Source organism: Sceloporus occidentalis, unplaced genomic scaffold (genome assembly GCF_023333645.1).
Source record: "Sceloporus occidentalis isolate IW3139 unplaced genomic scaffold, rSceOcc1.0.p SCAF_1, whole genome shotgun sequence".
NCBI lineage: Eukaryota > Metazoa > Chordata > Lepidosauria > Squamata > Phrynosomatidae > Sceloporus > Sceloporus occidentalis.
Window position 1 is genome coordinate 278,873,864 of NW_028316981.1, and position 16,561 is coordinate 278,890,424.

General features: G+C 37.3%; 1 protein-coding gene across 3 annotated transcripts in view; it reads right to left on the minus strand.

The window, feature by feature from the left end:
* Nucleotides 1-5,124: 5,124 nt before the first annotated feature.
* The window catches only part of AP3B1 (adaptor related protein complex 3 subunit beta 1), a 207,715-nt gene continuing 196,278 nt past the window's right edge, over nucleotides 5,125-16,561 (minus strand). For all 3 annotated transcript variants that reach the window (XM_089494600.1, XM_089494591.1, XM_089494621.1), the window contains exon 27: nucleotides 5,125-5,941. In XM_089494600.1, the coding sequence (XP_089350726.1) occupies nucleotides 5,788-5,941 (154 nt within the window). In that variant the 3' untranslated portion in view covers nucleotides 5,125-5,787. The remainder of the gene's footprint in view (nucleotides 5,942-16,561) is intronic.

Sequence of the window (16,561 nt, forward strand, 5' to 3'; positions counted from 1 at the left end):
AGTGCATACATCCAAAGAGGATTGTTGGCAAGGTTTCAGAGAATTTCTGGATAAATGAATTTTGGAGTTCATCTGGTCACCTCTGGTATTTTGGGGTCTTCGGTGCAAGCTGTGCTTGTTCATCTTGTGAGAGGCAGTTTAATTGTTGAGAATATGAGCCAGCTCTTTCTTCAAATGGAGCAAAGGTCCTACGTTCTGCTGAATCCAGAAGTACAACTGTATTCAGCGCTGAGGAATCCTGCACATCCAAGTCCATGCACAAGTGTGTTGGGTACTTGATGTCATTAATCTATACATGTACACTGAGCATTTTCTCATAGAGTGAAGTACTTCTGCCATTGCCTCTATTCTTTAGAACTTTCTAGACATTGTCTGCACATTTTAATGTCTTATGATCTACAAATTTGCTTGAAAAAGTAATGCTGGAGTTCTCAAAGGTGAATTCAATGGAGCCCTAATTCAGAAACCCCTTACAATGAATAGCTTTAGTTTATTCATTCTTGTAACCAGGCCACTGCCTTCATAGGGAGTAGGACATCATAGGCTTCTGTCTTCATAGTATGCAAATGCAGCATACTCAAGAATTCCACTTCAAACAGGTTTATTGTTCCCAGTTTATTTGTAAAGGTAAAAGGTAAAAGTTTCCCTTTTGACATGACTGTCAAGTCACAGAGGGCTATTTATTTGTATACAACTCAAATGCCTTAAGCCTGGAATCAGTGTAAATTCAGGTCATGTAGAACCACTTACCAGCTAAAGTAGCAGAACAGGGACCTCCAGCTATTTCCCAGGGTTGGATTGACCAACTCCTTTCCTGACTGGAATGCAGTTTTTACATATATGGCAGACAAGTAATCCTCCAATACAGGGATAAGTCTGCCCAAGCTCTTTAGAAGTGTTTTGGAGGGTGTAGGGGATAGGCAAACTGAGGCTCATTAGGTTAGAAGCCAAATCCTGGAACCTGTTTGAAGAACTCTTCCTTGAGCTCTTCCCCCTGCCTGTTCCTAGGAAAGCCTTTACCTCAAGAGTCAGAGGCTGTCTCTTCCTTATACTTCTCCAATGTTTCAAGGCTGGGACAAATCCAACACTCCCTACATGCTCTGACTGCTTCCTATCTTTCCTTGACTACAACCTCAGCTTTTATAATTGTGTTTTCCTGCCATGGTTGGAAGATCCTCACTGGACCACAGCGTATTTGCAGAAGTGACTGGTTTACTAGTCTTCCCACCCTGATTTGGAAAGAGGAAGGTACAAGAAGACATGCTGTAGTGGTGTTCCTTTGAACAACTTACTGTTGTTTTATCCTGTTCTGCTAGTCTTAAAAATCTTACACAAAGCAGAACAATGTTGGTGGAGAAGAGTACCGTTGTTGTGCTTGAAATAGAGATGGAAAGAATATTATTTGTAATTATTTGTTCCCAGGCTGAAAGATGGGTTTCTTGACAGTTGGAAAACCCCACTGAGAAAAAAAATATAGATTAGCAAGAATTTTGCACAAGTTTCTCCTCGGAATTTGACATCCTGAAGTGTTGCACTGGAATTACAATGTTGCACTGGAATTATGTACGGGGGCGGGGGGCGCAGGGGGGTTGCACACAAAAGATTTTTCTGCATGGGACAGGTTTCCTACATAGAAAATACTGTTTCCAATACATAACAGCTTTGGTTCTTTTTTGCACAAAAACCCCATGTATTTTTCTTTGCAGAATAATGCTTTTACAAGATTTTGGAATATTCAAATACAGGGAAGATGCTGTAGAGTATTTAATCCTACAGCAGGGGAAAAAACTACAATTATTAATCCTTGCATGCAAAGACAAAATAGTCTCTGAGAACAAAGCAGACAGTTCAGAAGAGAGGTCTATGTATCTGTGACAGTATTATCTGAAGGCACAGAACAACACCTTTTTTTTTAACCAATCTCTATCACTGATGGCCTTTAATTCAAGTATGCTCAGTTTCACCTCAATAATGCCAGCAAAATAATAGGATAGAAGAAGCATCTCATGGAAACATAGTAGAAAAACTGATACAAGTGCTGATGTGAGAATCTCCTTTCAGTGAAAGTTTTTTCAAGGTGTGTTTTGCCCTTTGACTGGGAATTTCAAGGCCAGGTTGTATTCTCTAATGATAAAGATAGGGCCTGTGGGCAGCCATGCCTTTCCCCCCTCTATTGGTTAGAGCTACACATTACTAGCATTGCCAAGATGTCTAGAGTCCATATTAAACCCAAAGCAGATCCAATGTCGCACTGACATCAGTGATGTGTCCCCACTTCCTTTTTATTTCCCTCTGCCCTCACTCCAAAACTGAGGGTTGATGTACAGGTATTTTTCAGGATGGAATGTTCTAGATAAAGTTGGACTTTGTATCATGAGTCACAAGGAATGGCTCACTTAGAGATAACATTTCTAAAAAAAATCTGGGAACAGTGATATTCTTGGGCCAAAAAATTTAGAAAGACACTAGCATGCTGCTAACATATTCACATTCACTTGGAACAATGAATTCCCTGCAGCCTTCTGTTATGTTTGAGGTATGCTAATAACATCAACTATTTCCACCGATGGTAAGGAATCCCTATGGAAACAGCACAGAACTTTGATTATGTGGACACCATAGTACAACAGATGGTTGCATGAAGTGTTTTGTTTGGAAATCACTAAGCGCTTTTGCTTACCTCCCTTCCTCCAGTTCTACACAAACTCATCTGCCTGCTCCTCAGAACTCCCAAAAAGTTAGTGTATTTATTTTGTCTATACAAAACAAAAGTTATAATCTCAAATTAGTCCCAGATATGGAGCTAAAATAGCTTTTTGCTAATGGACCACCCAACAGAAATATATAAGGTTCTAGAACAGTACCTGATGTGTTCTGGCAAGGCTCCTTTTAACCATCCATTAAGAAGCCAAGCCCTTCCTCCAGTCCATCTGCCTTGGTCCAGGCCTCGGAGGTGGAGAAGAATTGCTGGATCTGATCCCATTCCCCACCACCACTCCCTTCTCCTTTTGTGTCGTGTCTTTTTAGACTGTAAGCCTGAGGGAACCGTCTAACTAAAAGATTGTATGTACAGCGCTGTGTAAATTAACAGCGCTTTATAAATAAAGGTTAATAATAATAATAATAATAATAATAATAATAATAAGGCTATTACTTGAACCAATAATATGAGTCATAATATTAACAATTTATTTGCATTCATGTCAATGATTGTGATATATGCCTTCATTTTCCAAGACTAATTTTGAATATGTCGGTCAAACAGAAGATTAACAGGATAGTAAAAGGATTGGTGAAATATTCCATTTTAGCTAATTCATGTCACTCCACTTTGATATAGTACAGTCAATGAAACAAGGAGGGATGGTTTTTAGTGATACCCTCCCAGCCTACATGTACTGCAGAGCATTGGAGGATCCTCCAAAATAGGACAGGTGCCACAAGGGACTGTCTCCCTCTGATGTTTTTTAAATAGCCAGATACACAAACCACTTAATGTCACACAAGTTCAAATGAACAGCTGCAAAATTACTGGAGTAAATTTCAGAATTAGAATTTGACAACAAAAGTAATTGTATACATAAGGAATATGCAGAATTCTCCCTCAATAAAAGTTGTATGGTCTGCCTTTTGACTGCATGGTAACATTATCAGACTGAACTCAGTTACTTTTTTTAATACAATAAACCCTAAACAGTATTTAAACCTGTGAGCAAACAAACTTCCTCGTCTAGTACAGATATTGGATAAAACTGCCCACTGACTGTAAAATAGAATGATTACAATCGATCAGTAAGGATATCTAACAAACTACTACCTGGAGTAGCTTCTATCAATACAGGGAAGATTCTTCCAACCCCTGCAGCTTCCCACAAGGCCCCATGATTCTCCAGCAAATTTCTTAGGGGGCTGGGGTACAAGAGGAGAGGTGAAGTTTCCACTGCTTCAGTGGCAATGCTGGATTTTACTATTGTTATTTGTGGGTTTTTTGGGCTATGTGGCCATGTTCTAGAAGAGTTTCTTCCTGATGTTTCGTCAGCATCTGTGGCTGGCATCTTCAGAGAATGCTTGCCTGGAAAGGACATGGCCACATAGCCCAAAAAACCCACAAAAAACTATGGATGCTGGCCATGAAAGCCTTTGATTTCACACTGGATTTTACTCTTTGTTTCTAAGCTATCAGTGCACTCAGATATCTTCTTTACAGAGGAACTTTGTATAAAGATGAAATCTTGAAACAGATGATACATAGCTGGGTATTCAGTGGAGTACTGTCCTAGGTAGAACTGAGACATGTGTATGTGTGTTGTGTGCCTTCAAGTCATTTTTGACTTATGGCGACTCCAAAGTGAACATATCATTGGGTTTTCTTGGCAAAATTTCTTCAGAGGAGGTTTGTCATTGCCTTTGCCAGAGAACATGTGACTTGCTTGAGGTCACTCAAAGGGTTTCATGGCTGAGCTGGGAATCCACCACTCAGAGCTGTAGTCCACCACTCAAACCACAATGCCATGCTGGATCCAGAAGTGAGACATATCCCACCTGAAACCCCACAATATTATTAAGATAGAACACTTAGGGATTTATGCTTGTAGAATCAAATTTAAGTAGTGAAAAGTTTCCCCAATATTGCCAGATCAAGAATTAAGAAGCAAAAACTAGTGAAAATCATGGCAACAACTTGAGATTCTATTGGGAGGGGGGGCATAACTGAAGAACTAGCTATATAGCTAAGAAGTAATTACATTATAAAAGAGAGATTCAGAGAGAAGATTTGAAAACCAGTGTTATAAATGATTCTTGGCAATTTTTTCCCTTTCCACAAAATAGATCATATGGTCCCATATAAAAGACTCAGATGCTCAAGTACAGTAGGTCCTTGGTATCTGCTGGGGTTTGGTTCCAGCCTCCCCACCCCCACCACCACCATGGATGCCAAAATCCATGGATGCCCAAGTTCCATTAAATATAATGGCATAGTAAAATAATAGAATGGCAAAATCATGGTTTGTTCTTTGGAATTTATATATTTTAAAAATATTTCCAAGCCATGGATGCTTGAATCTATGTATAACAAAATCCATGCATATAGACAATTGACTGTAATATCAAATTTGAATAGTTATTTTTAAAAAAATGTTTTGTCCAATAAAACAGAAATAAGCTAATTTATCATAAACATGATTTTATTAAAATCTTAATTTTTAGGAAATTAAGATTATGGCAGCTGTGGTAAACAGTTGGATACAAATAAGCTCAAGAACAGAAGGATACAGTAGCTGGTCAATAAACACTGCAAAATTTTATTTCTCTCACCGTGTCTCCCCATACATATGTAAATCCAATCCAATGGACATGCATGATGTAGCATTTGATGCTGATTTCTGCAAATTTTATTTTACTGTTCTGATTAGGCTGATTTTTGGTACCTTATTCCTCAGTCTTTTCTTGTTTTCATGAAAGGCTGAGGCATGGGAAGGAATATGATGAAAACAGAATAGAATAACAAGCTAAGTCTCCCCCCTGCCCTTACAAATAACATTTAAGAATTTAGCTGACAGTAAAATACATGTTTCTTTGGTTGCAAAGCAGGGGGGAAAGATGCAAAGCACTTGCTTGTGTGATAAATGCACACTATAGCATTCTAAAACAGGAGACAAGAATGTCAAGAGTGTATTCTTCCTCCAATGCCAGATGGAAAGGCTATTATTATAAATGAAAGGCAGCAGTAGTCGATGCCAGGCACTTTTGTTGTGTGCCAGATTCTGAAGTCCAGATGTAAGCAGGTTACCCCTGGGACAGGACAGGCTTCAGCTCCCGCAGTAGTATAGAGCCAATCACCGTTTTCTCAGTGTTTATGATGAGCCGTGCTGTAGACCCTTCTTCCAGCTCCACAGTGACCAGCATCAGTGACCCACTATGCACAGTTTTAGCTGCAAACCTAGGGGATGAAAACAAAATCTGTTAACACCTTCACACAAAATAAAAAACAAGAGCCATATTTTGTTAAAAGTTTAATGACTGTAAGTATCATCCCCATAACAGAAAAGGTTCTTGAACTGCACTACAACATTAATGCACTAATACTATATAAAGACAATCTACAATCTAAATATAATTTAGAAACAGTTAAACATGCTAAAAAAGGAAGCCCATTACATCCATGGATCTTTAGATTTAGAAAAAAAAGATGAAAAAAAGACCTTTATCTGAAAACAGAGCTCCTAAGAGAATATATATTATTTTGGGTTATTTCAAATAATAACAAGGCAATCTACAACCTCCACCAAAGAATTAAAGTGTTAACATTTTGTGGACGTAAACAGCTTCAAGGGAATGGTCATTCTCCCTCACACATGAAGTGACAAGTACTCTAAATTAAAATTAATATAAAATATACTTTATCCTATGAAACATATGACAAGATTATATAGTTAAAGGCAACTTGAGATCTAATCCCCCATTACTAAATTCCAAGACATGAAAAACTGACTCATTACATGGAATTAAAAGCAAAACTAGTCTTTTAAGCACTTCAATTGACTGAAAAGCCATTTTAGGAACAATGAACTTCTGTCAATCTGCTTAATTCATTCTGCATGCAGAGCCAGGCCCCAGAGACAGGAAGGAAAGGGATGACAACAGCCTACCCTTCCATGTTCCACAAAACAAGCCCCCCCCCCCAATTTGAAAAGAAAAAGAAAAAGAAAAGAAAAAGAACCCAGAGCACAACAAAGTTGCTGCACATGGGCTTTTGAAAACACTAACAAGTGTAGAGCAGGTCTGTGACCCTCCATGACCCCACTTTGCAGGGCCAATTCCCTCTCTCCTTTCTGAGTGACACGTGTCTGAATCAGAGCCATCTGCCTCAATTTGCGCAACATCTTCAGCCACAATAGGACCCAGTTAGCCCTGACAACAGCTCACAATACATAAAAATAAAACTGCTGTGCTGACAGCACACCATCAGCTATTCAAGAGCAAACCAACTGGTCAGTGTCTCATGTCTGACAATTAGCACAGGCCTTGCAGAGCGCCTCCTGGGGTCCTTAGGGATCTGTTTAATTACCATCAACATAAAAGAGGGAGTTTATCAGCAGATACTCAAAAAGCTTCACTCTAGACTTAATTAAAATATTAGCCTCTTCAGCAGGAAACAGATTCCCTATAAATGAAAACTAATTTCTCTCTTTTTTTTTAAAAAAAATAAGCACATCAATTTTAAAATCTTGTAACACATTACACTAATTTAGGAAACAGAAGTAATTCTTCAATATCACTCTTCATGGGTCAATATATTTCTTTTCTTTAAATAAGATATACAGTTTCCAATCTTTACATGCCCTCCCCACCAAATGCTGGTCAATTGCTTCAAGGATCCTATTTTTATCAAAATGTTAAAATCTGTAATTTTTGCCCATCAATTCGGAAAGGCTGCTAATATGTAAACAGTAGCCTTATTAGTCTCTTTATTTGTTTAACACTCATCTTGGGACCACAGAAGCAAGATATGCCTGAATTCACACAATAAAAGCAGGAGCTCCCATGGTTTTGCATAGCCCCAAGGCTCATCTTACTCCTGGTCAAGTCTAAACTGCAAGTGATATAAAGTCAATGTTATTATAAAAGCAAACAGACCCCAAAGGCATGATGGGGGTCAATTCTGGTTGGGTGCCTCTGTAGGTCACTTAAGCAATTAGGTAAAGAAAAGTTATTTGAAATGCATACCTTGGAAGTCCTTTTTTTTTTTTTTTTTTTTAAAGGATTAAACTGTCAGGTACTAAGAAGTCAGCAAAGTCTGTCTTATACCAGCTGCTATCTTCTCTCATAGCAGGAATTAATACTGCTTTTGTGTCTAAGGGGACCAAATGTTGGAACCACTTACTGAAATCAGATGACTAGTAGAATCTCATATTGTACTACAGTGTTATAGAAAAACCCAAGCAACTATTTAAATCAGAAAGCAAGGGTGGTCACAAATTATTATGAGCTGTGGGAAGTAAACACCTCCTACCTGACATCTGAAACACTAGCAATAGTAGATATTCTAGACTCACTTATCGACAATATGGTATTCCAAGACACATGGCTATCAGAAAGCAGAGAACAGAAATGGCATGGTAGTTATGAAACCATAAGGGATAGAGGGAACCCAGTTCTTTAAGGATAATTCCAATTCAATTACATATAAAACAGATTTTATTTATATTAATTTTAAAAAAGGAAATTATTTAAATGAGGTGTCCAGACACCTGACACCCATCCAAGCTTGCTTTAGATATCAGGGATTTCTCTTTTGGGTCGAGGGGGGAAATTCCAGAAGGTTGTGTACACCATTTAGAAGTATGATATGATACACGACTTGCCTCATTACATAAAATTAGGACAGAACCAGGTTTAAAGAAACAGCTATGCTCCCATACATGTAGTTTACTTAGGAAATATGCTTTACATGTATTGATGTAAGAAGTCTGAATGTGAATAATCATGCTATGGAGGAAGAGGAAGCCTGACAGTTGTATAAGAGGATGTATATGGATGAGAGAGATGGGCAGTGAAGAAAGCTGACAGAAAATAAATAAACTCATTTGAGATGTAGTGCTGCATGGACAGTCAAAAAGACTGAGGATATCATGGACAGTCAAAAAGACAATCAAATAGGTCCTTGAACAGATTAAACTCTAAAACTCTTCCTGGAAGACAAGGGGACAAAACTTAGACTATTGCACTTTGGCCACATCTTGAGATGGCACGATTCACAAGAAAAGACAATAATGCCAGGAAAGGTAGAAGGCAGTAGAAAGAGAAGCAGATCACACACCAGTGGACAAATTAAATCAGCGAGTCCTCGGGACTGTATCTACAGAACCAAAGCACAGCAATGGAGGAGAGAGAGTCTTGGTCGCCATGACTTGGGGCCAACTTGAGGGCAGTTAACAGGGAATCGTGTGGGGGAAAAGTAGGGAAATTTCTTTCCCTTCTCTTATAATATTAGACATCAGAGTTTTCCAGTGAGAAAAAAAAATGATAGGAGGTTCAAGTCTGATAAATGAAATATCACCTCATGCAGTGTATAGTTAAACTATGGGATTTACATTGCAAGAGGTAATTATAGTCACCAACGTGGACAATTTTAAAGAGGATAAGGCTATCAAGAGCCATTAGTCATGATAGCTATATATTACTTCCAATATCATAGGTGGTATACTTGTAGACACTAGTTAGTTGGGAACATGAGAATGAGGAACCTAGCTGTAAACCGCTGTGGGAACAGAAGGTGGGACAAGATGGGCCTTTGGTCTGGTTGAGCCTGGCTGTTTTTCTGAATGTATCCAATTAAGATGCTGAATAAATATATTTGCATATTATGAATTAATAGAGTGAGCCAACCAAATAATTGTTATCTAATATTTATTGACTTTTTTATTAGTATGCTTATGACTGGTAATAAAGCCATGTCCTCTTTTTTTTAAAAAGATAATCAACAAAAATAATGCTTTTTGCTCTAAATCTAACTAAGCTACCAAAGGCTAATAGTCATGACGGCTACATACTGCTTGCCATATCAGAGGTAGTGTGCTGCCCAACACAGGCTGCTGAGTAACAATGGGGAGGAGTACTAATTGTGCTTATAGGTTTTCCCTAACCATCTCGCTGGTGACTGTGAGAACATAATACTCACTAAACTAGCATCCAGGCTGATGTAGCAAAGGTTTTCTCCTGTTCTCATCTTCTAAAGATCATAAAATTAATATTAACCACAGCATCATGCATTGCTACATAATCAGCACAGTAGTCTAAAGAAAGCACAATACGGATCACAAACTTTTTTTTTACTTGTCATTATTTATTTCTATAAAACAGAGGATAATTAGGTCCAGTAGACCAAGATTTAGTATATTAATGTATAATTCATCATAAAAATAAGTTGATACTGGAAGAAACAAATGAAGATATAAACTGGATTTCAAAACCTCCACAATACCCATCACTTAAATCTATGCATCCATCAAAATTGGAATGAGTAAATCCATCGCCTCCACAGACCAAGATTGGTTTTGTATGGAGAGTTATTTGTCCTGGACTCCCAGGGAAAGCTTTGGTCACCTGAGAATATCTCCATCTATGGCACTTGATACTTGCTGGCTCAGGCAAATGAGGCATGATCTCTTTCAGATGGTCAAGGGTCAACTGTTGTACCCTTTCCTTCTCACACTCCAAATATTCTGTTCCAAAAGATATAGTGGTGTGGACAACAACAGATGGGCCAATTTCAGGGGATTCTATCTACATAATCAGCCCAGTAGTCTAAAGAAAGCACAATACGGATCACAAACTTTTTCTAAACATTTTTCTTGTCCTTCCAATGTAGATTGAGAAATTTACAAGGTGGTGTAGAATTCAGACCTTTTGCAATTAAATATTAACACTTGAAAGAATTTAACCTTTGACAAATTATTAATGTATAGATTTACAACCAAATCCTTGTAACACTTATTGCAACTAGTACAACAACATGTTTTCTCTTTTTAGTAATCTTGTTTCTAGTTCTTCCCTGTCCTAAGTTCAATTTCTCCTCTTTTCAGATTTTGCTAGTCACCAGAACCTGTTATAATAGTTCATTCATGCTAAAACCTTTCTCCCCTACCCTGTACATGCAACCTTCAATTGCTGCCTGATGAAGCAGACAGAATCCTATTAGTAAGAAAGACGATCACAAGATGCAATGCCCAGCCCAAGCTATACAAAAATAATTAGCCCAAAGTTGACAAATGTGCAATGAAGTCACATAATTAATGCATGTAGGAAATGTGCTCTGAATTAGTCTTCTGATCCCAAATACTAGAGTGAAAGGCACAAATAGGGAATTTTGTATAGTATTAGGGCAAAAACATTTTTAAAAAATCAATAGTCAATGTTCTATAATGGCTACAAACCTATGAACAAAACACAACCCAATCCAATAGTCCCATAAGATTCTCAATACAATCACATTAGCCATCACCTGTGGCATAAGAATATATGAAACATAAAAAAGTTGCTATATATTAAAGATGAAACATGGAGTGTGCAACCACATGTTTCTCTTGTAATGTTATTGTTCAGTGGTGGGATGTTTCTTCTTTCTTTGGTGGAGCCTCTCCTTCAAATCTCTGTCCTGGCCTGTTTTTATCTATTTTAAATCTAAAAACTGTAGCTACACCTCTAGACACTAGTGCTCTATACCTGTCTTATGCAGGTTAAATTCAGGTTTGATATCATATAACTACAAAAATATCAATGCAGTTTTATTTTAGCCTGAAAATATAGTTGTTCTGATTGAACAACCAATTCAACCAGGGCATTCAAATTTCCTGATCAATTGCACCTACAAGATTAATTTCAAATCTCTAGGTATGGCATGGCTTCCTCCACTGATATGTACCACAGCATAGGCAAGATAGCAACATCTAGAATCTAAGCGTAAGGACATATCTGTCTTAAAATGTCCATGAATTTTACCAATACAATGCCCAATTTGGCTTGTATCAGAAAATTACAGTCATTTTGCATTTTAGTACCATATGTCATTTATATTGGTATGACATTTTCCCCATTAAAAAGGATTGGAATCTCTGACTTTTAGTATATTCCTGTTAAAAAGACAACTTAAGAAGTTAGTGGAATTGTTTCCTTTCCATCTAGTAAAAGCAGATAGACATTTCAATTATAAAACTGAGCATATACACAAAATGATCATTTTGCACAACGAAGTGGTTTAGTTAGATAAAACTGGTTTACAAACATGAAATAAATTCTGCTAAAGGACTGAGGCATATAAGCCTTTTGATTTTTACTACAAAGAAGTGATCAACATATTTTGCTTTGTAATTTCAGATACAGAAGCAGTGCTGTCCTCTAGTGGACAGGAAACAGGATGGTAGTAATATTACTTTAATTCACTTAAACATCCAACAGCATGCATGTGCACATATACACCCAGAAGCAATGTTGCACTGTTTCTATATAAAAGAAATCTGGATTTCAGAGACTCATAAGTAGTAACGTTCTTCAAAGATCATCATCAGGTATTTAGCAGACAAGATTTTAAAACAGATATAAACAAAATTAAAATACTTATGGACACATAGGCCTTCATATTTTCTCCACCTCACATTAAAATATATGGGGAAAATTATTTAATCATGCCAATGGCCGTGATCACAAATATCAGCACTGAAAAATATTAGATAATGTTCTATTTTCACTGTTCCAATTTTGCTATACTTAGGGGGGAGATGTACAGAGCATTTCCTTAAGAAGTAATGACAAAAATGTCCTGGTGCTTTATTAATTACAGGAGGAGTAGAAGGCCACAGGTTTAAAATAGGATGGTCATTAACTATCTCTGAAAAATGTTTGAAGGTCATTATTGACTTTAGAAGTCAAGTATAAGGAAGGTAAGAATAATTAATACCACAGTTAGGTAATTTTAAAGCTGAGTAGCATGATAGGAAAGGTCTGTTTTTTCCCATGACTATATTTTGGCTTGACCCACTTAACAATCAGTTCAGAAATTATGAGGGAAAGTTGTTAAATGTTTCAAACAAATCTGTCTAACAAAATTAATGTCTATAAATAAACCACTAACACATTCTAGATTGAAAAACTAGTATGTTTCTATAATTAGAAATATTAAAATTCTGGATTTTCTATAAACAGCTGTAAGAACAAAGTCCCCCACAAGGTTACAAAATAACATAGGATGCACTTGACTCCAAATTTATGTGACTACTTACTCTAGTGGTATGATAGAAAGACAGGACAGGTTGCTTACCCGTAACTGTAGCTCTTCAAGTGGTCATTTATGAATTTACACAATTGGGTTTTCCTGTGCCTCCACAATTGTGTGATTCACATGAGACCACAAAGAAGGAGGACAGGTGGCATACCTGTAGCTAATTCTTCAAGTAGTCATCTGTGAATTCACACAATTGTGCACGTGCAGGAAAACCCAACTGTGTGATTCACAGAGACCACGAAGAAGAAATATTGTAATCTAGAACAAATGTTGGGCTTTGATAAGTCACATGGGTTGTAGACAGCAACAGAATTTTGCTCCTCCTCTTAGGTAGCCTCTGATAAACTGTGCTCCCTCTTCCTACATAGCCATTATTGACTGGCATTGCTGAGCTTAAGAAGCTTCTGCTGGTGCTTTCCTTCATTAATTTAGGAATCTTTTATATGTTCAAGAAATGGCATTGGAGCTGCTTTTCCATGAGTCTATACCACATTACTGTCATTTGTTGTTGTATGCCTTCAAGTCATTTCTGACTTATGGCAACCCTAAGGTGAGCCTTTTGTGCAATTTTCTTGGCAAAGTTTGTTTAGAGAAGCTTTGCCATTGTCTTCCCCTGAGGCCGAGAGACTGTGACATGGTCACCCAGTGGGTTTCCATGGATGAGCTGGGAATCAAACACTGGTCTCCAGAGACATGGTCCAACACCCAAAACACTACACCACACTGGGTCTCCCACAGTAAGTCCTGTACAGATTACCTAATTACCCAAATGCGGCATTAATTATTCTTACTTTCCTTATACTTGACGTCCTAAGTCAACAATGACCTTCAACAATAAGTACTGTCTTTCTCTGCATAAACTTATAACCATGCTTATGGTAGTAATCATGCAAGTCTTTACCATGGATTCACCAGAAGCAATAATCAGGATATTTGGGTCTGAAAGTGGTACTTTAAACATTATAGTAGTGCTGATGGACTACTGCAATGTTTTTATTATTATTATAAAAGACATCTTTAATTTTTGAGTAATCTGAGAGGAGCAGAAAAGTTGTATTTTATTACTATATACTCCTTTGGAACAAATCTCTCCAAGAAAACCCCATGATAGGTTTGCCTTAGGGTTGATCTAAGTTTGGAACAATTTGAGAAAACACAACAGCAATTTATTGGAATACTAGAATATTATATTCATGACATGCAGCAGTCTCTAAAAATGACATAGGAAGCTACAGAAAATAAGCTGCAACTGATCCACAGAGGCAACTGGTACAATTTCCCACCCTACAACATCTAACACTACTTAATGTAAGGAATACAAACACTGTCGCCTGGTGAAGAGCATGATCTTAAGTGAGCATCCAAACCTTTGGGAGCAACAATGATTCAAAACAACAGAAACAACAGATCACTCTATCCCAAAGTGAAAAAAATATTTATGTTTGTTCATTGATAGTTAAGGCACACAAGGATAAGCCCCATATATTGTTGGGCAGAATGTAAGTGGGGAACTCAATTTATTGCACAAAAAATAATGCCTCCAAAGACAAAAACATCTATGATGGGAAGAACTAATCTTTTTCTAAAAGTGATAGAATTACAAACTAGATAGTGAGATACCTTCTGAGTATAGAGCGAAAGTGTATGGAATGCAATGCATTTGCAAGGTTAAATTTCCTTGCTCCTAACTACATTTCTCTTGCATCGCCTTTGATTTGATCCTCCTTTATCTAGTGCTCCACAATTGGGAACATGCAACTTCTTCTATAGCAAGGGGGTAATAAAGAAATCCAAAAAGGTTGCTATGAATTGGGGGAATTAACTTATGAATGGCAAATGTCATACTATGTAAAGGAATGGAAGTTAATATTATTTTAAATATAATTTCTACTTCTTAAAATGATATATAAAAAATTGTTTGTGGGCATCTGAAATAGAACCATCTGCAGTGGGCATTTAATACTAAAAAAGTCAATGAAGAAGTTCAGCACAGTTAGGAACATGACTCATCAAAAGATATTCAAGGTATTAAAAGCTATTATTGCTCTGTTGTTGTTGTGTGCCTTCAATTCATTTCTGACTTATGGCGAACCTTTCATAGGGTTTTCTTGGAAAGTTTCTTCAGAGGGGCTTTGTCACTGCAATCCTCTGAAGCTGACTTGCCTAATGTCATCCAGTGGATTTACATGGCTGAGTTGGAATTTGAACCCTGGTCTCCAGAATCATAGTCCAGCCTTCAAACCACTACACCATGCTGGGCAAGCTAAATACCTATATATATTTAAAATGAAGTGCAAGACACAAACATGGCATATTACAGAATATAAAATAAACAAAGAGTATATATGGTATTAATCAACAACGTAGAGTTCCAACATTTAATACAAAGTATAATTAAGGGATTTATGGCCCATAACTATTACTAAGTACTGCTGAAGACCTTTGATAGAGACTAACAGATGTTGTTTGACAATGGAATACTCTGCCTCAGATAATAGTGGGGTCTCCTTCTTTGGAGGTTTTTAAACAAAGGCTGGATGATCACCTGTTGGGATTGGTTTAATTGAGTATTCCTGCATGGCAGGGGATTGGACTGTATGGCCCTTGTGGTCTCTTCCAACTCTATGGTTCTATGATTTTAAAATGGCCACACTGCATGAAATCTTTCAAAATATACATTGCTTTTATTAGCTTGTTTTTGTATGGCAGTAGTGGGCAGCTTGTGGCCCACTAGACACAAGTGGAATAAGATTTCCTTCATTCTTCACTGACTGCAATAGCTACTGCTGAAAGGAACTGTAGACAAAGATCTGCTTGAGAGCCAGCCTCATTGCAGATCTAGAACAACATCCCCAATATAATTGCATAATGTACAATAAGTAGTTGTATAAACCATTTCCATGAAAAGAGTCTATTAATTTGGGCACCAAGTTGTAGGAGATTATCTATGATTACAATCTAAATGATTTTCAGGTTGCAATTCAATGTTAGCAACAGAATGAATAGGAAAAACTAATGTAGTTTTCCCCCTATTATTTTTAATTCACTTCTTTCTTTTAACACATTTAATTGAGAAGACTATTTAGTTGCAGCCATGACCAGTAAACAAGGCCAACATGAACAATTCAATGACTAGCTTTTAGATGTTACATGAAATTCAAAACAGATTCCAAGTTCAGAACTGACTACAAGTTGAGAGAGGAGTCCTAACATAACTGTAGTCTCTTGTGCTCATTAGCTTTTCTCAAAGAACAATTACTTTCCTTTTTTAAATACAGCTTGCACATCTTCTCTTGCTTTAGTTATACCTATTCTCCCCAGAACCTGTATATGTGACAAGATAGACAGCTAATCTCAGTCATCTCCTCCTCTTCTGTTTACATAAAGAACATTTTTTTTCAAATAAACTACTGTAATACAATATCTACTTGAACACAGATGGTCAGAAGGCTTAATTTAAACCTAATTTAAGTCTAATGCTAATTTATACTATTAACTATGAAGGCAGGGGATTTAAAAAGGCAAAGAAGTATCTTTCCTCCCCACCATGACACATCCACTTTTGCTCCCCATGTGGGTCACACCAGATGAGACCCTAGGGGGTAACGCCACTGCTCTCTAAACATCTGCCTTTTGACGGAATTGACTGTGGTGTTAGTCTGCATCAGACTGGAGCTCAGCAGAGGACATGGTGGTAGTGGGGCAAGGTTCAGTGAGAGGAGAAAGGGAAGGCCTAAGTTATTTTTTAAAAAATAAAATTTAAATTTTGTTTAAAAACAT